Source organism: Balaenoptera borealis, assembly GCF_965194805.1.
Source record: "Balaenoptera borealis genome assembly, chromosome: 11".
Lineage (NCBI taxonomy): Eukaryota > Metazoa > Chordata > Mammalia > Artiodactyla > Balaenopteridae > Balaenoptera > Balaenoptera borealis.
This window is the reverse complement of record NC_138868.1, coordinates 25088143-25112132: the sequence shown is the minus strand read 5'-3', so window position 1 is coordinate 25112132 and position 23990 is coordinate 25088143. Positions and strand designations below refer to the sequence as shown.

Sequence of the window (23990 nt, the reverse complement as noted above, 5' to 3'; positions counted from 1 at the left end):
AAAAATAAAAATACAATTTAAAAAAATTAATTAATTTATTTATTTTTGGCTACGTTGGGTCTTTGTTGCTGCGCGTGGGCTTTCCCTAGTTGCGGTGAGCCGGGGCTACTCTTCGTTGCAGTGCGTGGACTTCTCATTGCGGTGGCTTCTCTTGTTGCGGAGCTCGGGCTCTAGGCGCGCAGGCTTCAGTAGTTGTGGCTCACGGGCTCAGTAGTTGTGGCTCACGGGCTCTAGAGTGCAGGCTCAGTAGTTGTGGCGCACAGTCTTAGTTCCTCCGCGGCACGTGGGATCCTCCCGGACCAGGGCTCGAACCCGTGTCCCCTGCATTGGCGGCGAATTCTTAACCACTGCGCCACCAGGGAAGTCCAAAAATACAAAATTTAAAAGTTCTTGAAGAGGATGTTCAGGCCTCTAAAAATAGGTTCACAGACTCTCAGGGTCTGTTTGAGAAACACTGAAATACTAGGGCATAGCTTTGCACTCACCTATCTACTAAATGCTCTCTCTTTTACTGTGGGCCCTTGGGCAAAATGACTTAACCTCTCTGAGGCAGTTTCTTAATTTTGAAATTGGAAACAACATCTTTCTCATGGGGTTGTTGTGAGAATTAAACATAGCATTGTATATGCCACGCCTGGCACAATGATGGAGCAGCAATGCCAGGGTAGTGGAAAACACATGGGATTTATAATAAAGAGAATATAAATCAGATCAGGCTTTGTACTTCTGGTCATCTGACATTGGGCAAGTGACAAATGCAAACTTTGTCTCCTTGTCCATGATTGAGGAATGTTATCAGTATCCTCCCCAACTGGATTGACAGCCTGTAGAAGTAACTCCAGTGCTGTGCATATGGTAGATCCCTTTACTCTATACTTCTTTCCCATCACCCCACTTCTCTCTCTTTTCTCCCTCCAACCCCTCTACCCCTGCAAAATACACTTTCTGGGTGTTGCCTAAATTCCTTATAAGCATTCAATACTTTGTATTGATAGTGTTTTTCCTGGGTCTTCTTTTTTAAATGAATTTTTTGGGGTGATAAGTAGAACATTAACTACTTGACAATTTTCTTATGAACAATTGTCAACTACTCTACGTGGTACACTAAGCTAAAGGACATTGAACCCACTGGGTGCCTGAAAGAAGAAGAAAGAAACAGGGAACTTTATTCTGCCTTTCCACTCCTAAATATATTTCACAACTTTTCCTCAGTCTAGCATATTTTAAAAATCAATATTACATAAAAAAATCACTATTACATACTGACTTGTAAGTGACTTCATTAACTAGTTACCTCTGTATAGTTTGACTGTTTTAACACAATAAAGTACTCATGAATTACTTGCTTAATTAGAAATATATCTTAAAGAAAAATAATCACTATGACAAAGGTTATGCTAAGTCCTTTTGGAAATGTGAAAAGCCAACTTAAAGGAATAGTACATGTTTATGAAAGGTAAGCTTTGATGGGACTTTACTGAAGCAGAGATTAATGCCATTATTTAATATTTATCATTAAATCCATCTATCAACCAAAGTTATATGTGACATACTTCTCATGTGATCAACTTTCTGTTGAACTTTGGTTTTAAAAATAGAGACTGTTTCATGAAAAACAAATTTATGTCACAACTGTACTCTAGCAGTCAGCAAATATACAAGACAAACAACATATTGCTTCTGCGATATGGCCAGGAGTCAATGGCCATTGATTTCCTGTGTGTGTCTGCAGATATTTACTGGTATAAGGATTCTAAAATGTGAAACTAGGCTTTTTTGTGTGTGGGGAAGTGGGAAGGAAAGTAAACATCGCCAAAGAGGAAAGGTCTGGGAGTCCGTAGAGCTGGGTTCTGGTCCTGGTTTCTAACTAGTTTTGAACTCCAGATACATGGATATAATAATCTATGAGGACCTCAGTTATTTATTTTTTTCCAGCCGTATTGAGGTATAATTGGCAAATAAAGATTGTATATACTTAGGGTGTACACAGAGATGATTTAATATATGTGTATGTTGTGAAATGATGACCACATTCAAGTTAATTAACACATCCATCACCTCACATAGTTGCCATTTTTCCTGCATGATGAGAATACTTAAGATCTACTCTTTTAGCAAACTTCGAGTATATAATACAGTATTATTAACTATAGTCACCGTGATGCACATTAGATCTCCAGAATTTAATCATCTTATAACTGAAAGTTTGTACCCTTTGGCCAACATCTCCTCATCTCCTCCACCCCTCAGCCTCTGGCAACCCCATTCTATGCTGTGGTTCTATGAGTTTGACCTTTTTAGATTCCACATGTCAGTGAGATCCTACGGTATTTGTCTTTCTGTGTCTGACTTGTTTTACTTAGCATAATGCCCTCCAGGTTCATCCATGTTGTTGGAAATGGCAGGATTTCCCTTTGTGTGTGTGTGTGTTTTTATATAGAGCTGATAATATTCCACTGTGTGTGTGTGTGTATATACACCACATTTTCTTTATCTACTCATCTGTCAACAGATATTTAGGTTATTTCCATATCTTGGCTATTGTAAATAATGCTACAATGAACATGGGGTTGCAGACATCTCTTGGAGATACTAATTTCATTTCCTTTGGATATATACCTAGAAGTGGGATTGCTGGATAATATTAGAGTTCTAGTTTTAATTTTTTGAGGAACCTCCATACTGTTTTCCATAGTGGCTATACCAGTTTATATCCCCACCAATAGTGTACAGGGGTTCCCTTTTCTCCAGATCCTCTCCAACACTTATTTTTGCTTCTCTTTTTGATAATAGCCATCCTAAAAGGTATAAAGTGATATCTCATTGTGGTTTCGATGTTCACATCCCTGATGATTAGTGATGTGGAACAGCTCTTTGTATACCTGGTGGCTATTTGTAGGTCTTCTTTGGAAAATATGTTTATTTGGGTCTCTGCCCATTTTTTAATTGGCTTATTTGCTTTTTGTTTGTTTGTTTTTGTTGTTTTTGTTTGTTTGTTTGCTATTGAGTGGTAGGAGTTCCTTATGCATTTTAGATTTTAACCTCATCTTTTTAAATTGCTAATTTGTAAGGGTTGGATGATTCCTTCCAGCTTAGTCGATTGTCCTTCGGGAACAGTTGATTGACTAATTCCTGAAACTGTGATCTTGTTAGCTTGAGAAAGACTAGATGATAGGGTCCAAAGGGCAGGGATCATAAAAATTTATGAACTGTTGGACCCTAGAGGCTGCCCAGGTTGATACCAAATAAAAACCTTTTGAATGTTGAACAACTGAGGGCTTATTAGCTGGCTGCATTCGATTTTCAATTCAGAGCTAGCTCTACTTACAGCTCTTAAGGTATAAATCTAAAAGTTAATAATTAGTGCACATTTGGCGGAACCACAAAGGGAACTAAATTCTGCAATGACAGCTTCCATTGATGTAAGGGATGAGGATTCCAATACTCCAGCCTACCATCTACAGGTTAGATCATTTTGTGATTTATACTGAAAGCTCCATATGTTAAACAAAGGTCTTTTCTCAATGGAACAGATGTCTATTGTATTAATGTTGTCCCACTTAACAATAACTGACTTCTCCAGTGGATCCTGACGCTTTTTCTTCCCCCTTCCCCCTGGCACCTACCACCATCACCACTCCCATGCCAGTGGCAGTTTTCTGTGGGTTCAGATAGAAGATCAAGCCCCAGGAAAAATTAAGGAAAGGCAGGGATTGTGTTGTTGGTGCACACTACTCTCAAACTGACAAAGTGCAGCCTCAGCTCCACCCCCAGGGAGCCAGTTTAACTGGGTGTTCTATAATAAGACTGCCCAGTGGGCTGGTCATGTTCCAGAAAGTGTGGGGAGAGTTACAAAAGCCATCCCTGCCCTTAGTTCAGGCCAGCCAGTAAGCAGCAGAGGGATTGCTTTTCCTAAATTCAGTTCTCAAAAATATGAGGACTTCGGCCCTCAGTATTTAATAATATTGTTTTGTTCACAATTTTCTGTTTTAGAGCTCAAAATATTCATGTCAAGTATCTTTGAGGTTTGCAATTCTTTCATTTCCTAGCCAATGGAAAGTTGGAAACCACTGTAATTTTCCAAGGAAGCTTGCCTCATCATAATCACCTTCTATCTTAAGCAATGTTTGGCAATGTTGAGATTGAGAGTTCCAATATACATATTAATTTCTCAATAAATAAGTCATAATTAGATATATTGTCATTTTTTTCCTTCTTTATTTTTCTGATATGTGCCTTCAGAAGTGAGGTTCAACACCTTGGAACTTGGCTTCTATTAACATTCACGTGGACCATACTGACATCTCATTAGCTAACTTCCAAAGTGACTCGAAGACAGCTATTATTTCTTTTCATAAACAAATTACAAATTAAAGAATTTTAATATTAGTAATATTCTTAGTTCTTTTGTTTGGATGCTTCAATAATTTCTAACATTAACAAAGGAAAGCTCTTTGGAGTCCTCAATAATTTTTAAGAGTGTAAATGGGTTCTAAGGTCAAAAGTTTGAGAACTACTGCCCTATACCATGCTGGTTGGACAAGTATTGTCCAACACAGTGCTGCAGTAGCTCCAGAAAGTGTCCTTTAAAATGCATCATATTGAAGTAAGCCAGACAGAGAAAGACAAATATATGATATCGCTAACATGTGGAATCTAAAAAAAAATGATACCAATGAATTTATTTACAGATGAGAAGTAGACTCACAGACATAGAAAACAAACTTATGGTTACCAAAGGGGAAAGGGGGGGAGGGATAAATTAGGAGTTTGGGATTAACATATACATACTACTATATAAAAAATAGATAACCAACAAGGACCTATCATATAGCACAGGGAACAATACTCAATATTTTGTAGTAACATACATATATATATATAACTGAATCACTTTGCCGTACACCTGAAACTAATACAACATTGTAAATCAACTGTACTTCAATAAAAAATAAATAAAACAAGATAAAATGCATCACATTATTTTGCTTTTTATGAGTTGTATCAGTCAGAATCCCTGCAAAAAACAGCACACTCTGAACGGAAAATTGTGGAAATTTTCATGAAGGGACTGTACAAAAAGGGTGAAGCACCTGTGACTGTCAGGTAGGCTGTGCCATTCTTGGGTCTGAAGAGGCAAAGAAAAAGAGTGGTTTCTGCAACCAATTATACCTGTAGCTGTAGGAAATGGTTGCTTCCAAGAAATCAAGGAATCATGGCAGGGTAGGCAGGCAGTGAGCTTGGTAGGAATGGATCCTGATCTTGCGGGATTCAAAGCTTATATAATTTGCACTGCCCCTTTAAGGAAAAGAACATATACTTAGGCACAAAAATCAATCTTTATCTACAATGGTAAAAGAAATCACAACTTACAAACTTGAATAATCTGACAAGTACCATACACATCACAGAATCCCCCCAAAATAGCATAATATCTCATTAACAGTCTGGCACATCTCTAAAATTCTTTTTTTTTTTTTTTGCATTTTGACTGCATACTTTTTGGTCACCTCTTTATATACCAAAAAAGGTCATAATTTTTAATAGAGAGAATAGAAAGGTAATTCAGTCTTTCCTCTAGCATAGCTTGTCAAAGTTTGTGTTTTTTATTGATAGTTTAGAAAAGTTGCATTTCAACTTCATTCCTTACTACTGGTAATGCCATTTAAAATTCATGAATTGTTGGGAATTCCCTGGCGGTCCAGTGGTTAGGACTCCACACTTTCACTGCCGGGGGCCCAGGTTCGTTCTCTGGTCGGGGAACTAAGATTTTTTTTTTTTGGCAGTGCAGCCAAAAACAAAAATTCATTAATTGTTGTCTAATTGGGGGAAAGCAATACTAACTGGCTTTCATATAGGACTTGTCAAATTTCAGGGCATTTCCCATGTTCTTTTGTGGTGGGCTACTCCTAAATACTCTTTGAACTGATCATATGTATTAACCATTCTTGCTGTGATACTGTATTGTGAATTTTATGTTATTTTCATCATCATCATTTTTTTAATGTCAAACCAGCAAGAAATTAATAAGAACCTAAGCAAGTGTGATTAGGGAAGACAATTCCTGGCCAAGGGAAGAGGATGAGCAGTGCAAGGTTCAGCAAAGTCAAGAATCTTAGTTCAGTGGAGCGTGGAGTACAGATAGGGCAGTGGTGGGAGATAAAGACCAAGTGACAAGACAACAAAGTGTGCTGGAATTTGATAGGGGAGGTGAGAAAAGAGTGTCAAACGTTGGCAAGAGGCTGAGGATGGGCTACTGTGCCTTTAGATAGAGGAATCAAAGGCCCAGTGAGGCTCACCAGACAGAGAAAAGGCCACACAGTTGCTTGGTATCAGAGTCAGACATAATTCTGCCACTCTCTAGCCTGTGAAACTTTATGAATAATAACTAACTATACATGGAAGAGACTGCAAGTCACTTAATTGTATTCCACTAAACCCAACTAAATGAATCTCCAGCTCGATGTCTCCTTAACAGAATGCCAAAAATAACTACAGTCACTCCAATGACACCTGATAAAAGAGGTAGTGTGGTGGAGGGGAATTCAGAATCAAAAGAGACCGAGGTCATATTCAATCATGGTTAAATATCTCACTCTAATTTTATGAAAACACATTGCACGTAAGCACATTGTGAGGACACCTCCCAGAAGTTTGGAAGGAACGTGTGTAGGTGAGGAACTCTAAAATTTAAGCTTCATTAACTTCGTGGTAAATCCGACTTTGGAGCTGATGTAATGAATCCTTTGGCCCCTCTCTCCTCCTAAGTTCCCATCTCATGCTGGCCCACCATTGGCTGAACTCAACAAGAAGGCAGGGTATCATGGGGCCAAGTGGATGATAAAAATCAAGATTCCTGGAGTACAGATTAGGATTGAGAAGGGTGGAGAGTGGATCTGGAGGGGCAAACAAAAACATGCCTACTTTTCAAGAGAAGCAGATAAGTTAAGTGATGATCTGGAGAGGGAATTGCATTTGATTCAACTCATGGTGAAAACTAGAAAGAATCAAAAGTCCTACCACTGAGCAGCTGAGGCCCAGGAAACAAAGGGCCTTTAAAATAAGGAGACATATGCATCAGTGGGTACAGGAGATGAGATGTACATAGAATCACTGGAGAAATCATGTACATTATTGAATACTTGAAAGTTGTCTATGGGCACTGTGTTTTTCTTTCTTACTTTAGGGTTTTCTAATAGGTCTGATAATTGTAACGTGACTTGGCAAAAAGTTTTGGTAGCCCTCCCTAGCTCCTTTCACTTAATTTAAACTTGAAAGACTTATTCTCATGCAAATAATGTTATAAACAGTGGTTAGATTTCCAGTTCTATTCACAAAAATCCTTTGTCATACAAGTGTGACTGAACTAGAGTCCTAACAGTATGCTAACATTTCAAAGACAAGCTCAAGCATAAAAAGTGATATGAATCCAGAAGTAAAAGAAAAGAGTGACAGCCTGTCTGGAATAAGGCAATCCCTGACCACACGAGGATTGTAACAACTGAGGGAAGGGAAGATCTGAAGAATAAGTGTGATGCCCTATGAGTGGGAGGTTCACATAGTGGAAGAAAAATCTATGATGTGGACTCAGGATGAGAAGTTGTAGGAGTACAGATCTCTGTTGAGGTCTAGGAGTCCTATTTTTTCCCTAGCTTTATTATGCCAAGGCAATTGTCTCAAACTTTGTCGACAATCTCTCTAGCTGGGGACAAGCAAGTCCTCCTTTCACACTTCATCTAATTAAGCATCTTGACATGAGTAAAACACCAACTGAAGATATTTTCATAGAATAAGTCATAGAACTTGTTTGCATTTTTGAACTCTTGAGCAATTTTCTTCCGGAATATCACAAAATATATTCTGTTATTTCACTTATTAAAATGCACTGCTCGAACACCTCAAAAATCAGTCCCATTAACTTACTGAAGAGATTTTCTAAACTCTATGCCAGCATTTCTACTAATAAATAGTGGGTTTGAGCATCTTAGTTAACTTAGTTAATTATTCTACATCAGGAGCAAGCCAGCCTCTTGATGCTTGTTTATACTGTCATGGTGGGGAGACTTCATTGACCTTTAATGTCTTTTTGTTGTGAAGATTAAGTGATAGAGTCTGGCAACCATCAGCAGTGTCTAGCACATAGTAGACACTCAAAAATGGGGAGCCTCTGAACCAAAAAGGGAGTCTAAAAGGTTGAATTTTCCTCCTATGTATTTTAGACTATTAAGATCATTTAGAACTTGCCAATATTTTGCTTTTCTGTGTTTTTTAAAAAGGCACGTCTTTCTGTGCATAATCTGTGACAAAGAAAAAATAACGCAACATTTGAGAGTGTGACCACTGGTCATACTTAAATGCAGAATCAGTGTTTGCATTTATTCCAAATTCCATCAATCCTTCAGTTGTAAACAATATTAACATTAGAACATGACAAAACTTCATTTTGCACAGATGAACTCAACCCAGGATTTCTTTTTCTTTTTTTTTTTAAGAGCTGAGAGCATATTTACAGAGTTCAAAGCCTCACCCAGCAGGACCTAAGCGTTCCCTCAACAAAACTGGACCAACCGCTGCGTCCCAGGGCACCCTGAAGGATGCTGATAAACCGAGCAGAGAGTCACGTCCTGGTACCCGGGGCCCCGGCCCTAGGTTCCTTAATCCCGGGGTTAAGGGGTCAGAGCCGCGGAGCTCCCCACCTCTTCCAACCCCTCCCCAACCTCTCCTCTCCGAGTCCTAGCCCCGCCCCTATATGGTTTCCAATCCTATCCCTCCTGGCGCTCGAGCGGCCAATCAGGAGGCGGTTCCGCCAAGGGGGGGCGGGACAAGGGCCGGAGCTGAGGGGCAGAGTCTGAAGTCGCCAATTTCAGCCGCGGGGCCGGAGACGCGTGAGTAGAGGTAGCCTGCAACGTTCTGCAGCGCCAGACACCATGTCGGACAACCGGGATCCAGCTAGCGACCAGATGAAGCTCTGGAAGGAGCAGCGGGCCGTGCAGGTACACCCTGCGCTCTCCGAGCCGGCCTTACGGTCAGCGCAGAAAGCTAGGTGTCCGCGAGTAACGGCCCCTGCTTCTCCAGCGCGGCGGTTCGGTAGGGCTGTACCACAGATCACGGGCGGGGTGTCTGTGTGGGTGTGTGTGTGCGTGCGCGCTGCCGTTCGGTCCCGATGGACTGTTACATTCAAAGGCAGGAGGGGAGAGGGTTCTGGGGCGGTGGGCAGCGGGCCTGCAGGATTTGTCGTGGGCCGCAGGTCGCGGGTGGTTGGCTTATAATTTTGCGCTTTTGCCATCTGGGACAGAGGTCGCAGCTTGAGGCAGGAGTGAAGGCTCATGGGGAAAGAGGCAGAGAGCTGCAGCTGCAAGAAAGGAAGTGAGGGGGGAAGTCGGAACAGGCTCTAGCTTTGCCTTTGCTCAAACAGTGACCACCAGCTTTCATATTTGTGGGGTACCAGGGGGACAGGGACCGTGTTTTATCATGTCGGCGTCCCCAGCACCGTACACACAGCATTAAACGACTAAATAAAAAGATTTTTACACCCATGATTTCTTTTGCACTTAAAAACATCAAGTCTAGCATTTTAGAGCTAGAAGTGACCTTAGTGATTAATTAATGCGCTTATTAACACGTATGCTTTGAGTGCCAGCATGTGCTAGGAACAGTGCTGGGTGAGTGGTACAAATTCCAATGAGGCCAGAATTGCACCCCCCAGAAGCTCCAAGTCCAGTCTGGGAGACAAGACAGATAAACAGATGATTACCATCCAACGTGGTGAGGGCGCTAATAGAGGTTATCTGCAGAGTGTAAAGGGAGTGACCGACTGGGCTGGCAGGCTTCTCAAAGCAGGTGACACCTGAACAAGCGCTTTAAAGATGAGTAGGATTTCAGCCCAGTGGTGGTGGGCCAGGCATTCCTGGCCTGTACCCTGGGGTGCAGAGCCTTAAAGGGCATCTCTGAGAAGGTTGGATGGGATGAGAGCATTTATTATTCTTTTTAATAGATCTTTATTGGAATATAATTGCTTCACAATACTGTGTTAGTTTCTGCACTTCTGTTTTGAGTCTTCTTTTGTCAAATTGGCCCAGAGAGTCTGAGGGACTTGCCCAGTTCCCATGGTGGTTGGTTAATGACAGAGAGAGGACTAGAGTCATGCTTTCCTTGTCTTGTCTAGCTCTCTTTCTTAAAACCAGGTTAGTGTTAATGAACTAGTATTAATGCTGAGTTCCCATGGATTGCCTTAGAGTTCCCTGTTTGTGAGAAGGCTGCCATCCTATTCTAAGAGCCTGGAAAATTTCTCATTTTGTTCCTTATATGCTACTAGGGTATTTAACTTTTCATGAGTTCTTAGTCAAAGTGACCCAGAGAGACTTAGCATCTTACCAATCAAGGACAAGCGGCTAGTTAGTGGCAGGGTCAAGATTAGAACTCAGCTTCCTGGGGCCAGGACTCTCTCCATACCCAGTGGTTGCTGCATCCTGGTTCACATGGAGCTTTTCATGAATACTTGGTGAACTGAAAAAAATATGGACAATGTAGTGAGTTTTTCATAAAACAAAATTTATTCTCTTCAAAGGACTCCCCTGAGACTAGCTTGCCTCTTCACTGTTTGGGAGAATCATTAACTGTTGTTAAGTCATTATGACCTCGCTGGTGATTTACCCTACCTGGTCACCCATGTGAGAAACAGCTGGCTCGAAAAGCACATCTATAATTTGGGTACTTCTAGTTGAAATACTGCTGTCTCCTCTGCCCATGCATCTCAGTACACTGTTTACATTGTCCTGATTGGCAGTCACATTGATGTCTTGTTGTTCCTTACTTGAGCTGCTCTGAGTGAAAACTGCTTATTTCTTTGAGGTGACTTCCCCCACCAAAAGGAATTTTGCATATGTCACATGGCCTTTGTAATTTTCCAGTGCTTTCTTTTGAAAATTTTCAAACATTCAGAAAAGTGGGAAGAATTGTGTAGTGTATGCCCATATATCCACCACATTTGTTTTTGCTGTATATTTTTTATTACATGTTATTCCATCTGTCTGTCCCTTCATACATCCTTTAACGTGTTTTTTGGAGGTGCATTTCAGAGTAAGTTGTAGACATCAGCAGGCTTGACCCCTAAACACTAAGCATGCAAATTAACAGAATTCAATGCTTATTTATGTTTTTAAGGCAAAATTTATATGCAAGGAAATATACGAATATTAAGTGCACCATTCTGTGCTTTTTGATAAATATAAACACCTGTGCATTCGGTTCCTTTATTAAGGTACAGAAGATTCTCATTACCCTGGAATGTTCCCTCATGCTGTTTCCAGTCTTTTCCTGCAAGCCCTGCAGTCTTGCCCCAGGCAACCATGTTGATTTTCTTTTTTAACCATCGATTTATGTACTTTTTGTGTAATGCTGCTTTCATTCAGCAAATATGTTTTAAGATTTAAAAAAATGTTTTAGAATTCATTCATGTCATTGCATGTATCCATGGTTCTTTTTATTGCTGAGTAGTATTCCATTGTATGATTAGACCACCACGTGTTTATCCGGTTGCTGGGCACCTGGGCTATTCCCAGCGTGTGGCTGTTATGAATAAAGGTTCTATAAAGAATCTTATATAAATCTTTTTGTACACATATGCTTTTATTTCTCTTAAAACATACCTATGAGTAGAATTGCTGGGTAAGTGAATAAGGTAATTGAATGTCTTATGAGAAACTCGTAAGCCTTTTTCCGATGCAGTTGTACCATTTTACAGTTCCATCAGCTGAGTTTGAGAGTTCCAGTTGCTCCACATCCTGCCATCTTTTGGTATTGTCATTCTTTTAATTTAAGCCATTCTGGTGGGTAGGAAGTGGTACTTGCATTCCTCTGATGACCAGTGATGCTGAGCATCTTTTCATATGCTTATTCGACCATTGGTATATATTTCTTTGATGTATCTGTTCAAATCTTTTGTCCTTTAAAACATTGGATTGTTTGTCTTATTATCCTTAATTCATAGCCCATATTTTAAGTACAGTCATGTATGGGCCAGGTGCTGCAATAATATTATACATCCCAAAGTGTATAATGGCATAAACATATTGGAAGTTTATTTCTCTCTTATTTATTTATTTATTTTATTTCTCTCTTACGTGATTAGCCAAAGTGGTTTGAGGTTGAAGAAGGGGGTAGTGAGTACTCTGCGGCCCACAGTTATCAAGGGCTGCAGGCTGAAGGAGGACTCCCTGTTGTCAACACATGGTTTCTTAATGTTGCCCTCGACATCACTGTCTAGTCACAGAAGGTTAAGAGCATGGAGGAGAGTATGAGGGAGGTTTAGAGGCCAGGCTGGAAGTGGTGTAGGTCACTTCTGCTCACATTCCATTGTCTAGCACCCTGTCACATGGCCACACCTACTGTGAGGGAGGCTGGGAAACATAGTCTACCTCTTGTGCCTAGGTAGCCAACCCGACTACATTGTATCCAAACATATGTTCCATGTGGTGACAATCTCTCTAGCCATTTTCTTGTGATGTGGTGATGGGCAAACAGACATAATCTCTTTTAAAAGGGTATGTCCTTTTTACTTTCTGACTTTAAAATATTCTTTCTGTTAGAAAATTATGACAGTAAAGGGTGGTATTTTTTAAAAAATCTCCACTTGCTTGGCAAATTTTTTTTTATAAGTGGGCAGCTCTCTGTTAGTATCCTGCCTCCCACCCCCCAATTTGTTTTTATTTTTTCTGGATTGTGAGAGCTTTAAGTTATGGAATGACTGTTGGATGGCACCCTGCTGTCTCCGTCCTCAAGAACTAGATGCCGAATGTCAGGCTGGGTGTCTCCTTCTTTAGGACTCGTGTCAGCCAGCATGAAAGCAATTTTTTGGGCGTCTCTCCTTGTGGGAATATTTTGTTGCTGACAAGTGAATTGGAACCTTTGTGAACTTTAATAAGCGAGTGATGAATGAATCAAATATGTTCATAGGTATGACTTGGATCTTCTTAAAAACATTATTTTTCTTTCTGTCAAAATACATTGAGGGGAGGGAGGTGGTTCTCCATGTATTTCCAGTCACTCTGAATGGAACTTAGATGGAAACTTTGTTGTTCATTGCTTAGAATGCCATTGGCTCTTCCTTTGGGATACTTAGGGTACTTGGTAGCCTCTGATCCCTTAAAAACTGGAGAATTTGAGCATTTCAAGGGAACCTTTTTTTTAACAGTTCCCTTATTACTTGGGAGAGAGGTTGGGTCTTATCCCATCCATTCCTGTCAATGAGTCGTAAGACAGAGCCTTCGAAGGTTTATGTATTTTTTAGGGTAACTTGATAATAACTGCATTGATGTTACACTGCTAACATTCAGGCTGGAGAAGGGGTGACTCAGTAACTTCTTGTGCACACGTGCTTTCATTTCTGGTGGCAACTACGTAGGAGTGGGACATAGTATGGCAGGAAGAGAGAGAGACAGATGGACATTAGGAGAAGTTGAATTAAAATTTCTAAGTTTTTACTTCTTTTAGCCAACAGCTAGACCACTCTGTATTTTTCTCCTGGTAGGAAAAGAGAGGCTGATTGTGAAACATAAAACAAGCAAATATTTATTTTTGTTTATTTTCTCACTTTTGTTCTTCATTTTCTTTCTGGTACTGTGACTACTGTAGTTTCTACTACAAAGAGTAACGAAATCTTTTATATTTGTGGATCAGTTGTCCTTCATTTTTTGAGCCTTTCTCTCCTCTTATTCCCTACTTCTTTGAGAAATTGAAGGACCAGAGCAATTCCCAGTGCTATCAGATTTATTTAGTAAAGTCAGTTTTAAGACAGAGAAAACCTCTTTTGCAGTAGTTATTCTGTGTATTTTCAAGGTTTTTTTCTTGGTGGGATTATTGTAATTGTTTGCTAATTATTGAAAACCAGTAGCAGTGTATTTTAACCATATCTTGCTGGAAATGTGGACAACTCACCAAGAAGAGAGGAGAAGAATATTAGCAACTACTGTGACATGTTTCCTCTTGGACAAAATAATACAAAAGAGCCTTCCTGGAAAAACAAACACTGCCCATTTGAGTGAGGGAGGAGGTGTGTTCAGTCAGTCTGTGCTCAGCCATCCAACCATGTGACCTTGAAGTCTGACATTTATTTATCTTCCTTGTAAAACGCAACTTTTTAGTTTTTTCTGGAATTAAAACTATCCACTAGAATCTAAGAAAATGATATAAATGAACTTATTTACAAAACAGAAATAGACTCACAGACAATAGAAAGCAAATTTATGGTTAACAAAAGGGAAAGTGGGCGGGGGGGGAGGGATAAATTAGGAGTTTGGGATTAAGATATACACACTACTATAAATAAAACAGATAACCAACAAGGACCTACTGTATACTGTATAGCATAGGGAACTATACTCAATATCTTGTAATAACCTATAGTGGAAAGGAATCTAAAATATATATGTATATATATATATATCTGAATCACTTTGCTGTATACCTGAAACTAACACAATATTGTAAATCAACTATATTTCAATAAAAATTTTTTTAAAAAACACAGTCAATGGAGCCCATCCAGACCTACTTTAAAAGAAAGTGATTAGTGATAACATTGGATTAATATCTACCAAAAAAAAAAAAGAACAAAATAAACTACCCACTAGGGACTTCTCTGGTGGCACAGTGGTTAAGAATCTGCCTGCCAATGCAGGGAATACAGGTTTAAGCCCTGGTCCGGGAAGATCCCACATGTCGCGGAACAACTAAACCCGTGCGGCACGGCTACTGAGCCTGCACTCTAGAGCCCGCGAGCCACAACTACTGAGCCCGTGAGCCACAACTACTGAAGCCCGCACGTCTAGAGCCTGTGCTCCGCAACAAGAGAAGCCACCACAGTGAGAAGCCCGTGCACCACAACGAAGAGTAGAACCCACTCGCCACAACTAGAGATAGCCTGTGCGCAGCAAGGAAGACCCAATGAACCATAAATAAATAAATTAATTAAAAAACAAAAAACACTACCCACTAGTTTTCTTCCCTGGAATCCTTGGAATCATTTTTTATTTTCTTCAGGCATTTGCTCCTCTTGCCCCCATGCAGTTCAAGGACAGGCAATTCTTTGCTTGCCTGTGAGATCTTTTTTTTTAATTTTATTTATTTTTTTATAGAGCAGGTTCTTATTAGTTATCTATTTTATGCATATTAGTGGATATATGTCAATCCCAATCTCCCAATTCATCCCACCACACCCCCTCCACTTTCTCCCCTTGGTATCCATACGTTTGTTCTCTACATCTGTGTCTCTGTTTCTGCTTTGCAAACTGGTTCATCTGTACCATTATTCTAGATTCCACATATATGCGTTAATGTACGATATTTGTTTTTCTCTTTCTGACTTACTTCACTCTGTATGATGGTCTCTAGGTCCATCCACGTCTCTACAAATGACCCAGTTTCATTCCTTTTTATGGCTGAGGAATATTCCACTGTATATATGTACCACATCTTCTTTATCCATTTGTCTGTCAATGGGCATTTAGGTTGCTTCCATGACCTGGCTATTGTAAATAGTGCTGCAATGAACATTGGAGTACCTGTGTCTTTTTGAATTATGGTTTTCTCTGGATATATGCCCAGTAGTGAGATTGCTGGGTCATATGGTAATTCTATTTTTAGTTTTTTAAGGAACGTCCATACTGTTTTCCATAATGGCTGTATCAATTTACATTCCCACCAACAGTGCAAGAGTGTTCCCTTTTCTCCACACCCTCTCCAGTATTTGTTGTTTCTAGATTTTCTGATGATACCCATTCTAACCGATGTGAGGTGATACCTCATTGCATCAATGCATTTTGATTTGCATTCCTCTAATAATTAGTGATGTTGAGCAGCTTTTCATGTGCCTCTTGGCCATCTGTATGTCTTCTTTGGAGAAATGTCTATTTAGGTCTTCTGCCCATTTTTTTTTTTTTTTAAATTATTTTATTTATTTATTTATTTTTGGCTGCTTTGGGTCTTCGTTGCTGCGCGGGCTTACTCTAGCTGCAGTGAGCAGGGGCTACTCTTCATTGCGGTGCGCGGGCTTCTCAATGCAGTGGCTTCTTTTGTTGCGGAGCACGGGCTCTAGGTGAACGGGCTTCAGTAGTTGTGGCATGCAGGCTCAGTAGTTGTGGCGCACAGGCATAGTTGCTCCGCGGCATGTGGGATCTTCCCGGACCAGGGCTCGAAACCGTGTCCCCTGCATTGGCAGACGATTTTTTTTTTTTTAAATTTTATTTATTTATTTATGGCTGTGTTGGGTCTTCGTTTCTGTGCGAGGGGTTTCTCCAGTTGCGGCAAGCGGGGGCCACTCTTCATCGCGGTACGCGGGCCTCTCACTATCGCGGCCTCTCTTGTTGCAGAGCACAGGCTCCAGACGCGCAGGCTAAGTAATTGTGGCTCACAGGCCTAGTGCTCTGCGGCATGTGGGATCTTCCCAGACCAGGGCTCGAACCCGTGTCCCCTACATTGGCAGGCAGATTCTCAACCACTGTGCCACCAGGGAAGCCCTTCTGCCCATTTTTTGATTGGGTTTTTTTAAAATATTGAGCTGCATGAGCTGTTTATATATTTTGGAGATTAATCCTTTGCCCGTTTATTCTTTTGCAAATACCTTCTCCCATTCTGTGGGTTGTCTTTTCGTCTTGTTTATGGTTTCCTTTGTTGTGCAAAAGCTTTTAAGTTTCATTAGATCCTATTTGTTTATTTTTGTTTTTATTTCCATTACTCTAGGAGGCCGGTCAAAAAAGATCTTGCTGTGATTTATGTCAAAGAGTGTTCTTCCTATGTTTTCCTCCAAGAGTTTTATAGTGTCTGGTCTTACATTTAGGACTTTAATCCGTTTTGAGTTTATTTTTGTGTATGGTGTTAGGGAGTGTTCTAATTTCATTCTTTTACATGCAGCTGTCCAGTTTTCCCAGCGCCACTTAGGCCTGTGAGATCCTATTGTTCCTTGAGCAGTGTATTGTTGTCAGCCTAAGGCCGTATCCCATACCAGTTAGCACGCTGCTGACATGGCCTGTTGTCACTTCAGTGATACTTTAGTATACTTTGTTTAGTACCAACGGGACCTATTTGGTTCTTGATGAAAAACACAGTTTGATTTTTTCTTACATTTATTGGATTTCACTTTTTCCATTATGTATTACTTAGTATTTTATTGAATGGCAGTTCTCCAGGCAGATGGTATAGAATAACTTAGGCAATTAGTAAAGTAGAATGAAAACCCATTCTCGCCTCTTGAGCTTAGAATGACCAACTGTTCTTGACTTATACTGTGGCCCTTAGTGGCTTAACCATGATGAAGTCAACTTACAAAATGAAGTATATCCCAATGATGAAGTGTCCACTTAGAGCCCAGAAAGTGTAGTTTTCAGTCTTTCAGGCAGTCAGAAAAATTTCCCAGTGTTGTCAGTTCACTGATTTTGTGCTAGAAAACCCCCTCAGTGTGATGTGGTATTGAGGTGAGTCACTCTCTGATGCTGAAAATGAAAAGCACATCAGACTTAATCCAGAGTTGAGGAGTAAATGGCCTACATGGAAGTTAGGGTTTTCCACTTTTTCTAGTGACAATAAGCCCTCTCTGGGCAGGACCCAGCGTTCATCACCTGGTCTGTTGTATATTTTGAGTACAGTACTGAATTTGCCTGCTCAGAGTTACCACTCATGTATGATACAGCCCCCTATTTCTCTCCCTTGCTTCAACTTCTCCCTCATTTCTTTTCTTAGACATTTCTCTTTGATTCTTCACTGAAAAAAAAAAACAAACCCAAAACTTTATATTGTGGAAAATTTCAAACCAGAACTGAATAGGGAGGATAGTTTAGTGAACCTCCAAGTGCCTTGTCTCTCAGCTTCAATAATGAATTTCTATCCCACCAACTCCCCCCCACCCCATTTTTGAAGCAAATAGCAGGCATTGTATCATTTTATCTGTGAATATTTTAGGATGTATCTCCAAAAGATAAGACTTTTTAAATAATACTGTGGTCGCATCTATAAAATGAACAGTAATACCTCACATCCTCACATTTCCAAGTAGCATGATCAGTTTCCCAGATTGTCTCTGTGCAGAAAAGAGTTTCCATGCAGGCCTGAGACTGCTGCCCTTAGAAAGGCCTATTGGCAAGGTTGGCCCTTGGCTGGCATCTGGACCTTGGCTTTCTGGAGGGTTCCCACCACCCTAACTGGTAAGAGTGGCTCACAGTGCCTAAGCTACTTGTGCAAACAATGTGGTTTATGCTGAACACCTGCTTTCCTTCCGGGAGTCAGAGGGTGTCTCTACGATCAGCCCCCAGTACAAACCCTGGGTGCCGAGTCTCTAACGAGCTTCCCTGCGAGACAGCATTTCACATGAGTTGCCACAGCTTGCTGGGGAAATTGGGCATGTCTTGCATGACTCTCCTGGGAGAGGATTCTTGGAAGCTTGTGCTGGTTTCCTCTGGACTTCATTGTGCCTTTTCTCCTTGCTTATTTTGCTTTGTATCTAAATGCTGTAATAAATAACGGCCTGAGTATGCCTAGATGCTGAGTTCTGTGAGTTCTAGGGAATCACTGAACCCGGGGTGGTCTTGGGGACCCCTGACACTGTCTGTCTCTTTTTTTTTAACGCTTTGTTCAAAGTCAGATGCAAATAACGTTCACACACTACATTGGTTGATATGTCTCTTAAGTCCGTCTTTCTCCTCCCTAGGGTGGTTGTAAACGAAGTTTATGTGGCTTAAACTTTAAGGGGGTCAGGTGAGGGGTCAGGCTTTATAGTCAGACAGGGTTCAGATTGAGGCTTGACCACCGGCCAGGTTACTTAACCTCCCTCCCCTTTGGTTGCCCATATTGAAAATGGGATAATAATTCTCCTTACTTTGCAGTATTGCTGTGAGAATTAATTTATCTAAAACATGTGTGTAGATTAATACATGTCAATTACCCAGCCTGAAGAATATGTGCAGGAGATGTTAGCTATGTTGTTTTGAGAGGTGCTATAGTGTGTGGGTAAGATTTGGGTCCTCGAGCCAGTCTGCTTGGGTTCAAATTCTGCTTCTGCCCCATTCTAGGTGGGTGGCCTTGAGCAAGTTGTATAACTTCTTGGTGCCTCAGTTTCCTCTTCCGTGTAATGGAGATTATTATAGTCTTTACCTCGGAGAGGTAGATTAAATGTGATAACCCGAGTAAAGAGTTTAGAACAACGCCTGCAGAGCAAGCTGATATTTGTTGTTTTGAGGCTTGAGCGCGTCTAGTAAGTTAGGCCTCTCACGTACACGTCGCACACCTAAGCTGACAGAGAAGCAGGGAGTCGGTGGCATGAGAGGAAGCCAGAATCACCTTTATTATCAGTAGAGGCTTGACTGGAGAACGTGGCTTAGGAGTTTTGGCCAAGAGGGACTGCTGAGACCGCTCTCCTGAGCTGAATTTATTTACCCCTTGTGTTTAGGCAGCTCTGGAGATTACCAGAGGAACGGGTGCTGCCTGCAGCCATTGGTTTCCAAAGGGGAGAGAGTGGAGCCCTGTGTAGGCCTGGGTCCCTTTCCCAAACTGCCCCATCAGGGGAAGTCTCCCCCCTTCTTTGGATCAGGACAGAGGCCTGGAGCACCCCACTGTCATTCCCTTCCCCACCAATAAATCTGAGGACCAGGACTGTCTTTGGTTTTCTGTACACGGGTGTGTCATAGGCAGTGATTTGCTAGAAATACTAGGTATATTCTGTATTGATCTCCGGGAATATAAAGCTGTCATTATGACTCTGTTGGGATTGAAAGTTGGGGATGGTTTGCATGACCACTGTTTTTCAATCTAAAAAAGGAAAACTAAGATGGTTAGCAAGTTCTTGGAAATTCTGTCAGCAGTGGGCACTAATCAGTGGAAGCTAGGTTGATAAAATATTTCGTCAGAGAAAGCCAACCTGACTCCTCCCAGGAAAATTTCTTCATCCGTGTCTTAGTTTGAGCCAAAAAATACAAACAGCAAAGCCAAAGTGGAATTTTACTTTAACTTTGAGTCCTTCTTTCTAATCATGGTGCCAGTTTTTAGCCAGGCCAAAGTACTTCTTTGCCAATTTCTGCAGCAGTTTTTATAACAAGTTTGTCTGAAGGTGATTGATCAGAATATGAAGTTACAAGTTCAAATATTTCTCTTTTATTTTTTGGAGGGGAGGTGCAGGGAGAGGCATAGACTATTGTTGTATCCTCCTCCTTTTTAGAAATAATCCTTCTTGGCCATTTCATATTGGTCCATAGTTTAATTCATTCCCATGTTGAATCCACAGCATTGGTTGTGCACTTGTTGGTAACCGAGCACTGTGGCAGGTGTCAGGGCTATAGATGCAAAAGGAGTGTGCTGTCTAGAGGGGAAAAACTGTGAAGTACACAGACAATTATAATATTTATTCTATGGGGCACAAGAAGATGCCCTTGGCCCAGCTCATGGGGTGGCATGGGCAGGGCAGGAAGAGCGGTCCAGGAGAAGCATGTATGAATGTCATGAGGAATTGGCAGCCAGAAAGATGTAAACACATTAACAGGTACTGTTGCTGCTTTTCTACAGAGGGAGCTCTTAGAATTGTCCAGCAACAGAAAAGCTCTTCTGTCTTAAAAAAATTCTAGTTCTAAAGTGACCTTGCACTGAGTTAAAAAACAAACAAACAAAAAACCCCCAATAATCAGCAAGTTGGCAGATACATCTTTGCCCTTCCATACTTGTTATATGTTGCAGGTAAACGTGTGCTGCCACATTGAAATCTGTGTAAAGTTACTTAAATTCTCTGAGCATGTGGCATCACCCATTAAATGGAGTAATGACATTTATCTCACTGGGTTCTTGGGAGGCTTGAATGAAGGTAGCTAGGATAAGGCCTTGTGTATGGCAGGTGCTTGAGAAATGGTAGTTACAGAGGGAAATGAGGAACATATACAGAACATATGCAGTTCTGTCAACTGCATTGATTCTGTGTTTGTCCTTTCTAGTTAGCTTTGGACCAGCAGTAACCACACTCCATCATATTCCTAGAGAAAGCCCAGAGCTTGCGTCATGGGATATTGTTTCTTTTGTTTGATGCTTGTGAAAAACAGGGGTGCAGGCTACAGGACATGGTTGTATTATGGTTTTCCTGGCACTCACTGTCCTCAGGAGCCCTCTGTCCACCCTCCTCCAAGACTGCAGACCTGTAGCATTGTGTGTGCAGGACACAGGGATGCTTCTTGCCAGGCTGTGTGGTCTGTGGCGACGGGGAGGACAGGGACCCTGGCTGGTGAATGAGTGAGTGTTGAAATGAGTCGCCTGAGGGGCCCTTGTTCTAAATCTACATGCCCCCGCTCCACCGCCGCCTGCCGCCTCCCCCCTCACCATCCAGCCTGCAGAGGGGTCCTCCTTGGGATTGTTGAACTTCTAATGTGACCCAGGTGTGCTGTGGCGGCTTTTTGTATCCTTGACCTGCAGACAAGCTCTGAGTTATTTTTCCCTCCAGCCCTTTCTCTCCCAGCCTCTGGCTGAAATCTGCCACGCTGTTGCTCTTATTGTCGCTGCCAGGTGGTTGCTGCCTTTGCCGTTTGTAGACTTTTCATTTTTTCTCTTCTTCCCTCCCTTATCCACCCCCCCACCCCCCACCCCCCATCACCTCTGCCCTTCTCAGCTTGTGCAGGGAGTGGCTTCATCGGACTGTACTCGTATAAGCAGGTATCATCTTCCAAGTTTTGCCATTCCAGGACATTTTTGTCATCGCTTGTAGCCCTGGAGGGCTGATATTCACTGCTTTCTGCTTCAAGTTCAAAATTATTCTAAATGCTTGAGACTCCTGGAAGTTTGACTCAAACGAAAATAAAAACAAATTGTATCTACACGGGGGCTGATCGCAATGCTCACTGCATGGAACTAGCGTTTTTTCAGAAATGAGTTTTAAAACTTTGCTTTCGAGGTCCGTTTCCCAGCCCCACCCTCACTGTCAGTAAAGCTTCATTGCGTTAACTCTCTCCATCTCAGCGAACATACTGAGTCCTTCTTCTCGTCTAGTAAATACTCTTATCTTTGCTTGAAGTCAGTTTTTCTTATCTGATGTTGCCCTAAGCACGCTCTGAAGTCGGGGATCTTCTCCTCCCTAGTCTTTGCCCACTGGCCTCCCTTCTGTCTTGCTGACCGTGTTGAAGCTTTTCCTGCCACACTTGTTTTAAAAGCAAATTGCATATCCATTAGCTTGTGTGAGGAAAGGTGTTAAAAGTGAGAACAATTGATCTATTAGACCAGGGAATAAGAAGAGATGCCAAATGCTACATTTGTAACTTACAAACCCAGGTTCCATTTCTCCAGGGGATGGGTGTTATGGAGGAGATTCCTGCGTTGGGGGGAGGGAGGCCAGTGGTGGCAACGTTCCAGCATTGCCACGCTAAGATTCCATGATTCAGTGTCACCAGGCGAAACCATCTCATTCTTTAGTTCTTCACTCATTCATTCACTCATCCGGCTTACTCTGCATCTGCCTCCTTTCGGCATGGTTTTTATTCTTGACTTTATCACGCTGACCTGGTCATGAGGAGGGGTCTTGTGATGTGGTCTCATTTGTTTCTCGGCAGCAACTTCTTCCTGTATTAGGGATGCAGAAAAGTAAACGACACTCTGACCTGTTTACCTTTCCTTTTACTAAGCTTGGTATTCTCTCTCATACTCTTCTCCTTTATGGGATGTTCCTCCCCTCCACACTCCCCCTGCCATTTTTAGGTTTCCTTTAGTGCCTTGATTATATGATGAAATGAGCATGTAAAGGGTGGACAGACTTAGTTTACTCAGACTTTTTACAATTTTAATTGTAGATCATCCAAAAGCTTTAGGTTAGTGGTGGTTAATCCTGGCCTCACTTAGGAATCACCTGGAGAGCTCAAAAAAATAGCAGTGATGCCTGAGCCTCACCTAGACTAATTATATCAGTAGTTTCTAGGGGGGATGGCCAGGCATCCGAGTGCTTTAAAAAGTTCCAGGTGGACTTCCCTGGTGGCGCAGTGGTTAAGAATCCACCTGCCAACGCAGAGGACACGGGTTCGAGGCCTTGTCTGGGAAGATCCCACATGCCGCGGAGCAACTAAGCCCGTGTGCCACAACTACTGAGCCCGCGTACCACAACTACTGAAGCCTGCGTGCCTGGAGCCCGTGCTCCGCAACAAGAGAAGCCACTGCAGTGAGAAGCCCGCGCACCGCAACGAAGAGTAGCCCCCGCTCACCGCAACTAGAGAAAGCCCGCACATAGCAATGAACACCCAACACAGCCAAAAATAAATAAAATAAAGTAAATTAAAAAAAAAAAAAAAAAAAGTTCCCAGGTGATTCCAGTCACAGCCAAGGTTGAAAAATCAAGGTTTTAGGTTTAAACTAAAGGGGAAGTTGTGCAATTTCACTCTTCCTTTTTCTGATTCATTTTCTAGTTTAGATTTTAAACAAGTATACAGTGTCACACTTATTAGCACATGTGTGTCTTCAAAAGAGGGTGGTGTGATTGGGTGGTAACCACAGACTGGACATGTAAGCTTTCATATAGTTTGGAAGGGTTTGCTGCCGGATGGGTAAGGGATAGGGCGAGAGAGTCTGGATGGATACCTACATATCTGTCATGGTTTCTAGAAAAATAAAGCCAGAAATGCTTTGTTTCTGGTATCAGGTCACTTTCTCATGGCCAGTACAGCAGTAACGTGTGTTTGCCTAGTGTGTGGCCTTATTTTGTGTACATTCAGTTCTTTTAATCCATGTGTTAACCCTGGGAAGTAGTTATTTTTTGTCCATTTTTCAGATGAAAAATAGACTCAGAAATACTGAGTAACTTGCTAGTAGCCACACATCTGGTAATTGGCAGGACTGGGAGTTGGACCCACCCTGTTGGAGATGGCTTAGCTCTGCGTCTCCCCTGATTTCCTAGTGACCAGGGGAGGTCGTGGGAGAGGCAGTTGGCTGTAGTCAAAAGCAGAGTGTGACCACAGCTGGGAGCTGCCCAGGATCATGTGAGGCTTAAAAGT

At 41.6% G+C, this 23990-nt stretch overlaps 1 protein-coding gene and 1 long non-coding RNA gene across 3 annotated transcripts in view; one reads left to right on the top strand and one right to left on the bottom strand.

Moving 5' to 3' along the window:
- Positions 1-24: 24 nt before the first annotated feature.
- On the bottom strand, positions 25-8739 carry LOC309606596. Its single transcript, XR_014231976.1, has 2 exons — positions 5173-8739; positions 25-347 (listed from the first exon to the last, which is right to left on the bottom strand). It is a non-coding gene; the product is annotated as an uncharacterized lncRNA (long non-coding RNA).
- A 94-nt stretch (positions 8740-8833) lies between these two features.
- CAT (catalase) overlaps positions 8834-23990 on the top strand; it is a 40060-nt gene continuing 24903 nt past the window's right edge. For both annotated transcript variants that reach the window (XM_082343785.1, XM_082343784.1), the window contains exon 1: positions 8834-8993. In XM_082343785.1, coding sequence (XP_082199911.1) covers positions 8928-8993 — 66 coding nt within the window. In that variant the 5' untranslated portion in view covers positions 8834-8927. The remainder of the gene's footprint in view (positions 8994-23990) is intronic.